The sequence below is a fragment of the Agelaius phoeniceus genome, chromosome 16 (assembly GCF_051311805.1).
Source record: "Agelaius phoeniceus isolate bAgePho1 chromosome 16, bAgePho1.hap1, whole genome shotgun sequence".
NCBI classification, from domain to species: Eukaryota; Metazoa; Chordata; class Aves; order Passeriformes; family Icteridae; genus Agelaius; species Agelaius phoeniceus.
In genome coordinates this window covers 16,442,700-16,455,645 of record NC_135280.1, presented here as the reverse complement: position 1 = coordinate 16,455,645, position 12,946 = coordinate 16,442,700, and the positions used below count along the sequence as shown (strand labels likewise).

The 12,946-nt window shown below is 42.2% G+C and overlaps 1 protein-coding gene across 3 annotated transcripts in view; it reads right to left on the bottom strand.

Moving 5' to 3' along the window:
- CRAMP1 (cramped chromatin regulator 1) overlaps nucleotides 1–12,946 on the bottom strand; it is a 49,277-nt gene that overhangs the window by 15,063 nt on the left and 21,268 nt on the right. For all 3 annotated transcript variants that reach the window (XM_054643337.2, XM_077186649.1, XM_077186651.1), the window contains exons 7-11: nucleotides 7,746–7,831; nucleotides 6,943–7,066; nucleotides 5,768–5,849; nucleotides 3,450–4,709; nucleotides 1,069–1,243 (exon numbers count right to left, since the gene is read on the bottom strand). In XM_054643337.2, coding sequence (XP_054499312.1) covers nucleotides 1,069–1,243; nucleotides 3,450–4,709; nucleotides 5,768–5,849; nucleotides 6,943–7,066; nucleotides 7,746–7,831 — 1,727 coding nt within the window. The remainder of the gene's footprint in view (nucleotides 1–1,068; nucleotides 1,244–3,449; nucleotides 4,710–5,767; nucleotides 5,850–6,942; nucleotides 7,067–7,745; nucleotides 7,832–12,946) is intronic.

The window sequence follows — 12,946 nt, the reverse complement described above, 5'->3', positions numbered from 1 at the left end:
GGGCGGACACAAGTTCTCTGGGCTACCTGTGCCAGGGCCTCACCACCTTCACAGGGAAGAATTTCTTCCTAATATTTAATTTAAACCTATAGTGGCAGGATGGCACAGAAAATCTTCAGTAAATATTTATCAACAGATTTTACACTGGGCATTTACTTGCCTGTTTTGTAAGCTGATATTCTCTTAAGATCTCACACCCTGTGCCAGTCAGCATGTACTGGTTCAGGCTGGGAGGGGGTCAATTTTCTTCAGTGGCAGTTTTGGATTTGCGTTGCAAACAGTGCTCATAACTCAGGGATGCTTTAATTACTAATGAGCAGGACTTACACTGGTCAAGGCCTTTGCTGCTCCTCACCCCACACTGCCAGTGAGGGGGCTGGGGATGCATGAGGAACTGGGAGGGGACACAGCCAGGACAGCTGATCCCAGCTGACCACAGTGATATCCCACACCATGGGGGGTCATGCTTAGCATAAGGAGCTGGGGAAAGAAGGAGGAATGGGGTGGACATTCAGAGTGACAGCATTTGCCTTCCCAAGTTACTATAACTTATGATGCAGCCCTGCTGTCTTGTGGATGGTTGAACACCTGCCTGCCCAGGGGAAGCAGGGAACGAATTCCTTGCTCTGCTTTGCATGCACAGCATTTGCTTTCCCTAATAAACTGTTTTTATTTCAAACCATGAGTTCTCTCAGTTTTACTCTTTCAGTTCTCCCCCATTCCACCAAAGGGGAGTAACTAAGCAGCTGCATGGGGCTGAGTTGCTGGCTGGGATTAAACCATGACACAGCTCCCAAAAAAACCCAAGCATCTTCTCTATGAGTGACTAAGGAGAGTTCTTCTGGACTGTGAACTGCATTACTGATGTGCACTGTTATTCAAGATTCAAAGCAGCACAGGACTTAGGACAATTCTAAAGCAAATTAGCACACACCAATGTTCTCAGACAGTGAAGTTCCTAAGAGTAAGAGCATTTCTCCATCCAGTGTTTCATCTCTGGGAAGTTCTCATTATGGCGTGAGGTATTAGTGAGTTGATTTCATCAAGTGGATTTTTAGGAATACTCACCTGAGGAGCTGGAAGCAGCACCAGGAGAAAAAGTCTTGTTGCGAAGGGCAGACTGATTGCGTGCGCAGCCAGGACTCCTGGTGTTGATGGCAATTACCTTTCCCGGGGGAGTCAGGGCCTGCTCCTCCTGAGCAGGCTTTATAGGTGACGTGGCAATAGAGCTCATCTCGGGCGTCTGAAAATGCACATTAAATGAACATTTTGTGCTGGTACAACAAATGTATTATGAAACTCACTGTACTTAGGAAGACTTAAAACCTGACATACTATAACACCTTAAACTACTGTAAGCAATATCTCCTAGTGGGCATGAGGGGCAGCTGAAATTACCTTCCTGCCCATTTAGCATTGTTGGATGTCACCAATTCAATACATTAATTTATGTTACAATTGGGTTAACACTCAACAAGCTTCACACAACATGCTGGATCACCGTGGGATAGAAAGAAAGAGAAAAAAATAGTGTTGGTTTTAATTCAGTGCAAAGCTATTTTTCATAAACTCCATACAGAGGGCTGCTCTGGTGAGAGCAGACAAAAACATTTTAATTCTCTCTTAATTCTAATCAAGTAGAGTTTTGAATTTTTCCCTTCTCTTTCACACTGTAACACAGCACTAACAAGAGACATATGTGCATCGATAATTTTACAGGCCTATCCAATTGTTTCATTAAGTTATTTAAACTGTTTTCTAGAAAACCCTCCCTTTTTAATTAATTTTAAGCAATCACAGGCTTAAAATTACACCCACTGCTCAACTGCAAGGCCACTTCACAGTTCATTTTATGCTGATGATTTTCATTTAAAGATGAACCACAGCACAGCTGGCTACTTTGGCTGTTACAGATTATCTGGAGAAAACAGCAGGCATGCACACAATCAATCCTTCCTCTTAAAATATCCTGTGGCAAAAATACCATAGTTCCTGTCATTATTTGATGAAATGCAACTTTCAAGACATCTACAGTGCTTTCAGTGAGGCTGTGAATATCTTCCTGGCCTTTGCAATATCAGTGCCACAATGCTCATGTTTCAAGGAGAGTATGTTTTTCTGAAAAATAGTGAGAATAAAGTGGTATTTGACAAATTAAAGGTTGTTTTCCTTTTTTTTCTTCTGGAATGTACAATATAGTATATATCCTTAAAGAGCTCCTTTACTGTTCAGTAGTGCTATGCTACTATAAGACAGCCAAGAGTGTGAGTGATAGAAAAAGACATGCAAATCCTAACTGCTGGTTCCTCCCCCCTCTTCAATTCCTCTCCCCCCAGGTCTCAGGGATGTCCTTCTTTATAGTTTGTGATTGTTTCATCATGTCATGCCTAGCAGTCATCTGTGTCATCAGAAGTAAAAGTAGATGCCAAAGAGGAGACAGCAGCCCAGATCTGTGAGATGTCAGACCAAAGGCCTTTGCAGTTTAAACAAAGTCTATATCTGGAGCTACATCTGAACAAAGATGGGTTTAAAGTTATAAAATCCTTCATTCCATGTCTGTAGAATCAGAATCAAAAGGAACTTTGAGTGGAGTTAAATCACCAACAAACAAGGATTAAAGAACTCTGTGTTTGGGAAGAGTGATACATTTGCATCCTGGGTGGAACAGAATCTTTAGCTCATCATATCTACCAGAGGCCTTTGAGTAGATCTGCTAAACTCTGTGTCTTTTTAAAAGATGTTTTACTAAGTTTCAATTGGCTGCACTAGGTGGAATTGGCTGCTCAGGTATCATTGGGGCAAATCTTAAATACAGGTTTACAAAGCACAAGAAGGAAAGCAAGTTCATTCCCTAAGGTCTGCCTAAGGACTGGGACTGTTGAACAGCTGTCCTGGAGTCTGGGAACTTTTACACAAATCAACTGAGGCAGGCACAGTTCTATTGACTCTGCTGTTCTGAAGAAATACTTTCTTTTCACTCTCACACTGTGTAATTTGAACTACATAAATATTGAAAATCAATGCATTTTTCATGTGCAATAATAATCTCATCCAGGCTCCATTTCCCACAAAAGGTTGGATTAGATGATCTTCCAAGGCCCCTTCCAACCTGGGCTGTTTTAAGGTTCCATAAATCTGAGAGATAAGAGAGAACAGAAGGCACCTCACCTCAGAGCTGATCTTTTGAGTAATCACGTTAAATGTTCACTGGAACACCAATGAGACTCACAGCAAACTAGACGCTAAAAGGCAGTATAAAAAGCATATTGAAGCAAAGTCCACTCTGTAGCCAGCTGTCTTGTGTGGTGGTTTTTGTATAATTTAAACACAGGAATCTCCAAAGCTCTTGACATGGCTAGCTACCGATTTATTGTGAATGCACAACTGGGCAATTATTCCCCAAATGAAACTAGAGTTTAGCATCTGGAGCATGAACAAGAGCCACTTACTGGTTTGGGATTGACTTCAGTAGAGATGAGTCTCAGAAGGCAATTCAAGAGTCTCTGCTTGTGCAAGGTAGGACATGCAGGGACAGCACTTGACTCAGGTATCTGCTCTCTAGCATGCTGGGTTTCTGGCTCCAAGACAGCCAACCAGTCATATTCCAGCTGCAGTTTGTTCGGTTTGCCCATCATGAGGTAGACTTCAGCCAGTGTAAGGCTCTCAGAGGTTCGCAGACTCCATCCTTCTTCTCTCACTTGTTGGGAGAGCCGACTTGGGTCATCCTTGAGAGACTTTGTACTGGATTGTCCCTGAGGTGGAGGTGGAAACGAGGAGCCCAGCTTCTCTTGAGAATCCTCCATTACTGCATCCGTGATATCCTTGGTACAAGCATCAAGCTGCTGGCCCTGGCTGTGGCTTGCCTGAGTTTCATATCTGCTGCTGCTAGGGGAAGCCACATCACCTCTCAGTAGCTGGGAACAAGAGTCAGAGGTCTCTGCACTCCTCCTGCTTGGAAAAGCCACTGGAGAAGCATTACCAGCTGCTGAAGCAGAGTCTTTCCCATGCAGTTTGTCTGTGCAGGAACATTTCTCTGGGACGATTAGGTCCTGGCAGGACTTCATGTACCGTGGGAATGGATCAAGCAGAGAGAGCTCCTCCACATCAGGGATCCTGCTGCAAGCACACTCTGTGCTGCACGAAGGTAGCACACCTGCCTGGTCAATAGCCAAGGCCTCCCTGCCCTCCATGCAGGGGACCACTGAGCTCAGCTTTTCCTGGTGCTCTCCGGGATCCTGAAGTCCAGAAGGTGGTTTCTGGAGGGAATTAGTGATGCCAAGATTTGAGGCTATTCCTTCCACCAGGACAGGCTCTGGGGCACCATCTTCAGTGCTTGCAGAAACTTCAGTTGTAGGCTGCAAGGTTCTGCTGGGCTCTGTAGTGCTGTCTCCCCTTCCCACACCCTTACCTTCCATCCCCCGCAGGTATTTCAGCTGTCCCCTTGCTGTCCCCTGACCACTCTGTATGCCAAGGATTTGGGCAGGGGGGAGTAAGTGAGAATCTTTTGTGTTCTGTTTGCATTTGCCCGTTTCCTGCCAATGCACGGTACAGAAGGCCTTGGAGTGGACCACTCTGGCTACCCCAGGCAGTGGAGTGATGGTACAGTTCTCCCCTGGAAAGAGATGGAGCATCACTTTCTCCTCTGAGAAGCTGCCTCTTGTTTCTGAGTCTCTGGAGTCTCGAAGTTGCTGTTCTTCAAGTGTTTTACGCTAAAAAAAGATGTGTCAAAGAATGTAACAGTCATCTGCCCCTTCCAAAAAAGCACCTGGGAGCCTATTTTGCAAGTTAAAAAAAAAAAAAAAAAAAAAAAGAAAAGAAAACCTAACTGATCGAGGATATGTTCTCTATTCGCACAGATTATAGTGAAGACAGCTATAATCAAAAACTAGGTTCTTTGTGGTGATAAAGACTGCAGTGAAGACCTGCTACAAGCCCAAATATCCATTCCAAACAAAATTACCTCCCTGTTTCACACACCACTGTAATTGTAAAAAAAAAAAACCCAATCAACAAACCCCAATAAAACCAAGCAAAACCTCTAACACTGCACAGCAAAGCAGCCTCTCAGGAGTGCAGCAAACTCCACCTTACACACTCTGACATCCTTCAGAGTTTCAAGTGCTATGCTGCTGCTTCTTCCAGGCTCACAAATTAAACAGAAAAGCCTGAATGAAAGGCCAAAGAAGTGGATAACCTACAAGTCAGAAGGACTAGGTTCAGAACAGAACAGTTGCTAACTCACAGATCTTTCTATTGCATGGATCAAATTTCAGAGGCAGGGACACCCTGAACACTGTATGGCTCAGACAGTGCAGATACATTGCAGGTAGCAGCAGCTACCTCAACAAGAAGCTTAAGCCTATATTGGTGAAACTGCACAAAGTGCAAAGATCTGTCCTTAATCTCTTGGCTGAAACTGGAAACAGAATAGTCAGTTATTATCCAGGCTGTATTGGGGTCACCTAGTGATAATGAACCAGACTAAGATCACTGTTTGAGGAAACTAAATAAAGTCAGGAACATAATTTTTTCTTAACTAGCTTTTATGGGATCATAACAGAGAAGAGTTGAGGTAAAAGCAGAACACTATGGGATCTCCCACAAAAGCTTCCACTAGTGATGCTGAGACTTTATCTGTGTCTACTAAGCAGGGACTGGTATATTTATGAAGTAGATTCACTTTTACGATGCAAAACTGAACTTGGAATAGGAAGCGAATTTCTCCCAGGACACAGCACGTGGAACAGACTGAGCAGGAAAAGGATACAACCCGCACTTCATGTAGAGCCCACTTCTGCTTCAGGAATTCAAGGAGGCTGGAGACCTTCCGATGTAACTCCACGATCATCCTGTACGCAAGAGAAGCAGAGCGAGGGAACAGAGAACAACTTGTCAGCAGGAGCTCCAAGTCCTAACCTTGATGCTAGAAGGGGAATTAAGGAATAAACTGGCATTCTATAATGCCAGCACAAAGAATACTCCCAAGCGCTAAGAAAAACGGCCACAACAAAAAACATATGTTATCCCACAACTTTAAAATTTTGGTTAACTCACAACTGTGGCAACTCAAACATTCTAAAAGCCTGTCAGATAAACCTGACTGCCATGATTCAAGAAACTATTTTTTTTCCAGACAGAAGAAGATAGGAAAAGATGGCAGGACTTAACTGAACTGCAAAAGTGGAGGCAAAGCACGAAGTGACTACATAAAGTATAAAAAGAAAGAGAAAAAAGGGCACAAAAGACAAACATTTACTTTTTGAAAGCATTTTACTAAATTAACCTAATGCAGAGAAGAGAATGGATATTTTTATCATGATCTTCGGTCACTACACTGAAGTGTTGCATTTGAAACAACATTCAACATCACAGAGGTCTCACGTTTGCTGTTCCAAGTTCTGGATCAGATGTAAGGACCAGGATGAACAGCCACTGATGACACTGAACAGCTGCTGCACCAGCAGTGTTTTTCAAGGGAGAAACTACGAACACTTTCCATGCTACTTTAATCATTGGGTACAGGTGAAACGTTCAGAGCCTTGGTGCAGGCACCTCTGACCACTGTGTATATTCCCTTCTCTCTGTCAATGGTACATGCAATACAGATTTTAGTAGAACCAAGGCTACTATCTCCATTTTACTTGCCCTCTGCTCTGACATTAAGTGGCACAAACTGTACTCATCTCCAAAGCTAGTAGCTCTCTCATTACTCAAATTAAAAGATATAAAGAACAATGGTAATCTAATTTTCCCACGTGATAACTCATGTTTACAAACCATGCAATGGTTAGACAAAGGCTTCAGACTAAGTAGCCTTAGGACATCTGCATTATCATAGATGAACTGCCCAACTGGAAAAGAGAGCCCTGAAGAAAGAGGAAGGGGCTAGGATGCTGCTCATCTATTTCCCTATTCTGAGCACCACAATCAGTTCTCCATTACCTAAGCCGTGGGTTCTGGGCAAGACTTTGTACTCGAGCCCATGCATGGTTATTCCGTGGCTGCAACTCCACAGGGACCTTGAGGGGAAGTCGTACTGGCTTTTGGTCCTCTTCATCACTCACACCTGAATGGAGATGAAGCACAAAGGGTCAAAGCAAGGACAACTCAGTCACAGCATTGTATGCTCAGTTACACAATACAAAAGATCAGACACCACCATCACCTACAGACAACTTGAGGAGTTCAGCTTCACCAGTGGAACCCACTTCCTTAATTACCTTTTCTTTCAATATGTTCTTATCCTTGGACACTGTAGTGGTACTGGGGATTCCAGTTGAGCAAGCAGTGTCAAAAATCAGACCTCTAGAAACTTTGAGCAAGTACAGTATTTCAGACCTTTGAACAGCCTGATTCTACTTACTTGAGAACAAGGAAGTCAACAAAAAACCCAAAATGCAATCATGCACAGCTGAATAGGAGAAGGTAAAAAATTTGAAAATGTTCAATGCTAAACACTATACTACTGCTGATTCACTAGCACCTTCACATACAGTGAAATCAGCAGTGAACTGGTCTGGTGTGGGTATTTCCTTTTCAAGTTAGCTGGTAAGAAAACTGCCTGAGTCCTGGAGTTACTGGGGTTACACGAGCAAACAGGCCAAGACAGAATACTATGCCCAGGACAAACATGCAACAGCCCAAATTTCCCTGCCAGTGATGGACACACCAGAACAAGCCTGCTCACTTTCTATGCTTCCAGCCATCTTCTAGAACACCCTCGTGTTCCAGCATCTTTTACTCACCATCTGGATCACAGAGTTTCTTCAAAGCCCTGCACATGGGAGCTTTGATACGCAGGTTTCTGCCTTTGTAACGAACAGTTGTAGCCCTGGATATATGAAAAGAGAAGTACTTAGAGGAACCAGTAACAACAGTATGTGAATACAGACCTATCCATCTTAGGCCCTGGCCTCTTCACCATCCTCATATATGACTTGGACACAGGACTGGAAGAGATACTAAGCAAGTCTGCAGATTATACAAAATTGGGAGAAGCCATAGACTCCCATGAAGGCAGGGAGGCCCTGCAGAGAGAGCTCAACAAATCAGAGGACTGGGCAATCACCAACCATGTGAAGTTCAACAAGGGAAAGTGCCAGATTGTGCACCTGGGATGGGGCAACCTTGGATGTATGGACAGACTGGGGAATGAGATGCTGGGGAGCAGTGCTGCAGAAAGGACCTGGGGGTCCTGGTCGAGGGCCAGTTGGAGCTGAGTCACCAGTGCCCTGGAGCCAAGAGGGAAATCCTTGTTCTGGGGGTACCTGGTCCAGCATTGCCAGCCGGGACGGGAGGGGATTGTCCCACTCTGCTTTGCACTGGAGTGGCCTCACCTTGAGTATTTTGTGCAGTTTTAATCACTACCATATAATAAAGATATTAAACTATTAGAGAATGTCCAAATGAGGGCAATGAAAATGGTGAAGGGGGAAGCCATATGAGGACTGGCTGAGGGCACTTGGTCTATTCAGCCTGGAGGAAAGGAAACCAAAGGGAGACCTCCTTGCAGTTGCAACTTCCTCATGAGGGAAAAAGAAGGGGCAGACATCAATTTCTTCTCTGTGCTGGTCACTGGTGACAGGACCCAAGGAAATGGTCTGAAGTTGTGTCAGGGCAGGTGTAGGTTGGATATTAGAAAAAGCTTCTTCCCCCAGTGCTTAGGCACTGAACAGGCTCCCCAGGGCAGTGGTCACAGCACCAACCCTGACAGAGATCAAGAAGCATCAGGACAATGCTCTCAGGCACAGTGTGACTCTTGGGGATGGTGCTGTGCAAGGCTGAAAGCTGACCTTGATGACCCCTGTCCCTTCCAACTCAGCTTATTCTGTGATCAGGGACACAGAGCAAAACACCATCATGGCTATAGGAATGAAAACAGAAATGTAAGGGTCTGTAGTGCAAGTTCATGGAGCATTCAGTTCTTCCTATAACCTTATTTTTCGTTGTGGAAACGCTACTCTTGTGACTCTCCTCTTCCAGACTTTCATTAAACACTTGATTGTCCACCCAGGGAGGGACTTCTGTTTTATAAGTGGACCAGGTATATCATGTTACTTTGGTTCAAGAGTACCCTCACAGACAGCTGCTTCATAAAAGACAAGTGGTTTTGATTTAATCTTCCCTTTATACCTATGACTCTTAATTATAGGAAGAAAGAGTCTGAAGTCCTTGCAGTCTTTCATTTGGAAATACGATCACCATATCTGGTGCAGACATGAGGTCTAAGAGCTTGTGCAAAAACCTAAACAAAGTAACTTTTTACAGTATGATTTCACTGGTTTAGTTTCAGTATCACTTTAGCAGTTACAAAGATCCTTAAAAGTCAGAGGTCATTTTTGTTTTCACACCATGAAACTACTTGATTTCTTCACTCCATCAGTCCTGTTTTCTTTGTAGGGACTTAAAGGGCACACATTGAGCCTAATCAAATTACCAATGGCAGTATTACTACCTCATACTTGAAGCACTAAGGATCAGCTGGCATAGAAGCAGCAGGACTGAATGCAAATCCTTGTAGTAAAACAAAATAAATTATAAAGAATATTCCTATGCTGTAAGTAAAACACCATCATGCAGGAAGAGCAGTTGTCTACAGTGCTAGGAGGAAAATCTGCAAAAGGGCAGCAGAAGTGGAGGCAGACCTGAGAAGATGGAGCTGATAGGGGGAGCAACTCAAAAGTTTCAGTTACTGAACTGTGACTTTCAATAGATTTAGAATATCCCTGGGCTGGAAAGGCAGATTTCTTTTCAGCTTAATTCTTGGAAAAAATAATTGTTTGAAGACAGTTGGTCCCACCAAGTCCAACAGTGTAAAGTCTCTGTCAGGGTCTTCCAGTGAAAAGACTTAGAGAAGGACACAGAAACCCTTGCAGATATCTCATCAATAAGTTAAGGTAAGGACGAAAGTTAAAACCTCCTCCTGGGCACCTCAGCCTTAGCATGAGACTCCATATCCTCTTGTATTTATCCTTATATTCAAGTGTAGATATGATTTTATCAGAAAATCAGCATTTTGTAAAATGATCCTCTTCCCTATTTGTAATCTGTTTTAATACAGCAAATTCTTTTCACTACTTGTGCAAGCTGAGACTCTCCTCCTTGATTTTAGCTAATGCAATTCTTTATTATCAAATGTGCCCTTGAAGCACGTGAGTGAAGAGTCAGAAATGGCATTATTATTATCATCATCATAATTATAATTCTGACAGTTAGTACAAGTAAGAAGAGGTTTGGGGAGAGAAACATTTTTATATGACTGATATAACTATATAAACCAATCAAGTTCTTTGGAAATTGTTTCATCACATGAGTGGAAAGTTATTGAAACAAGGGCCTGGCTGCTCAGAAGGCCCAGAAGGTTTGATCTGCCTAAAACAGCTGAGCTAATTGATCTAAGAAAAAGAAAAAAGAAGAGAAGTGCTGTTGTTCATTTTTATATTTCCTATTTCTGTTCAAGAGCCCGGCAAGTTGGTCATAAAGCATTTATTGTTGAGTCAGGCTTCCTGGTAGTTGTTCGTGCTTCATTTGTCTGCCACCTGTGCAGGTGGACCTTGGGCTGCAGGTATCCACCATCTGTTACCATGGAGCAACTTATAAATGAATCAGCATTACAAACTCCTGCATGCATCTCTATCTGTGCTTCAAAGGGCAGAGAGATGAGAAAAAAACAGCCAACCCAACCAAAACCTAAGATAAAAGCCAGAAAAGAAGTGCGAAAAATATAAGTATATTATGGAAAAGATATTATTTGGAAAAAAAAAAAAAAAAGAAACCAAAAATCAAACAAAACACTAGGAGGAAAACCACATTGGAGGAAACCAAACAACTGCAAACCTGCTGATACCTATATGGAGAAGCAGGAACCACTGTCTTCCCCGAGCACGAGGGGAAATGGGCGCAGTTCAGAAGTCAGCAAGCAAAGTATACCATTCAGTAAATGAAGAGACATTTACTTTCATGTTTTGTCACGAATGTGACAAAACATTTAAGACTTCCCATGCAAGTTTTCACCCTGCCACTACAGCACTCTTCCACAACAACAGTGATCAATGTTATTTCCATGGTTCCTTCACACACATTTTAGAATATCCCAGCTCCCCAAATTCAGGTGTTCTGCTTCCCCTAATTCCCTTTTCCATTAAGCACGCTTAGCTTAAAGCAATCTAGGACAGAGTCTAAAGAATAACTTGTTATCAAATTGATATAAAAGCAGATATATTTAGACACTATAATTTTCTAATTCAAATCTGTAGCTGGGAGGCTGGAAGATTATTTCTACGAATTTAAGGGAGAGTACAGTAGAACAGTCAGTCTGCAACAGAACTACTTTTAGCTTCAAAATCCCTCTTTTCTTCTGTTACCTAGATCCTGGATGTCTCCAAATGCAGAAAAGGGTAAGTCTTAAAAAAAGTCACTCTACTGACTATGCATTCAGAATTACCTGTCTGACTTGACACCAAGAGCATAACCTGCCTACTTAAAATGGTTTGGTTTATATACTATTTTTTTCAGTATACTAAAATGGTTTGGTTTAGATATTTTTTTTCAGTATGAACTGTTATTTTATGATCAAGATTTTTAGAGATTTCCCCTCAGCATGCCAAAGAGCTTTCCCAAGGAACTGGAGGACAGTGAAGAATCACTCCTATCCCACATAAAGTACATTCAGAATCTGAACCAGACAGAAAAACTAATGCCTTCTAATGGTTTCTGTCTTTCTTACCTTGTGTTATAAAGAGCCTCTCAAGTTGGGGGTTAAAATTACATACACTACAAGACACTGAAGAGTGCTCTGCTTAACTGGTGCACCATTACAATACTTCTTTAATTAAGTGGTTTTTGTGGTTTGGTTGTTTTTGTTTTTTTTAACTTACCCAAAATTTCTACATATTTACAAAGACATCGAGGAAATATTTTTATTTGTTCCTATGTAGTTTTTTTATTAAATGTAAAGGGTGTTGCAAAATCTAAGTTAAGTAATAATGTTTCCCTCCTAAAAATGAAACAAAACAACAAACCTTCAGTTTAAGTTTATTTAAATTAGTTACTGAGCAGTTCTGCTATACCACTATACATCCTTTTTTTCTTGTTATACATCCAATGACATAATAAATGTGTAGTAAAATTAGAATGCTGTAACAAAAATCTTAGCACAAAGGACTGGACAGAGAGTGGTCCTGTCTTTCAGCAGCTAGAGCAGGCCAGTTGCCCTGAGTATGCTGAACTACTCAGAACAATTACAGAAGCTGACAGAATAATTCTTAGCTTCCCTTGCATTTATAAAGATGTAAACTGTGATCTATTTTCTGCAAGATTCCCCATTTATTCAACAAGTCCTGTACCACTGGCTGTTGACTAGCCTCATTTGCCTGTTTCTGACATTCTGAAGCCAAGTACAGAGATGTACAACAGGCAAACAGGGATGCATCACACAGAGACTTTGCCGCTACTTACCAGGGTCAGCTGACAACCGGAGTTGTCAGGCACTCCTTAGTATGCATGACCTGGGTTATAAGCTCAACTAGGAAGCTTTTACGTATGGTTTTCTTATAAGTCTCTGACAGGGTCATTTGTTTTTCCACACTCCAAGAGATTAGTACAGAAACAAGAGATGCAAAACAAGCACTGAATTAGAGCAGTTGTCTACAGTGCTAGTCTTAACTCCAGGGTCAGGAGTTGTGCTGCAAATAAATTGCCAGGTAGCTCCTCAGAACCTTTCTTGACTTTTCTTACCAATTAAATGAAGAGAATGTTTACCAACTTAAGGAGTAGATCATCGGAATAATGCATGTTCACATTCCCCATTTTTAATCACTTTGGGTTCCCTTTCACTGCTTTCCTCAGTGACAAGCCTTACAAAGTGCATTGCATTCAGAAGAAGAGTGTCACACTGGAAAGAAACATGTTAGCAACTGGAGAAAGAGCTGATTACAAAGAGGGAAGA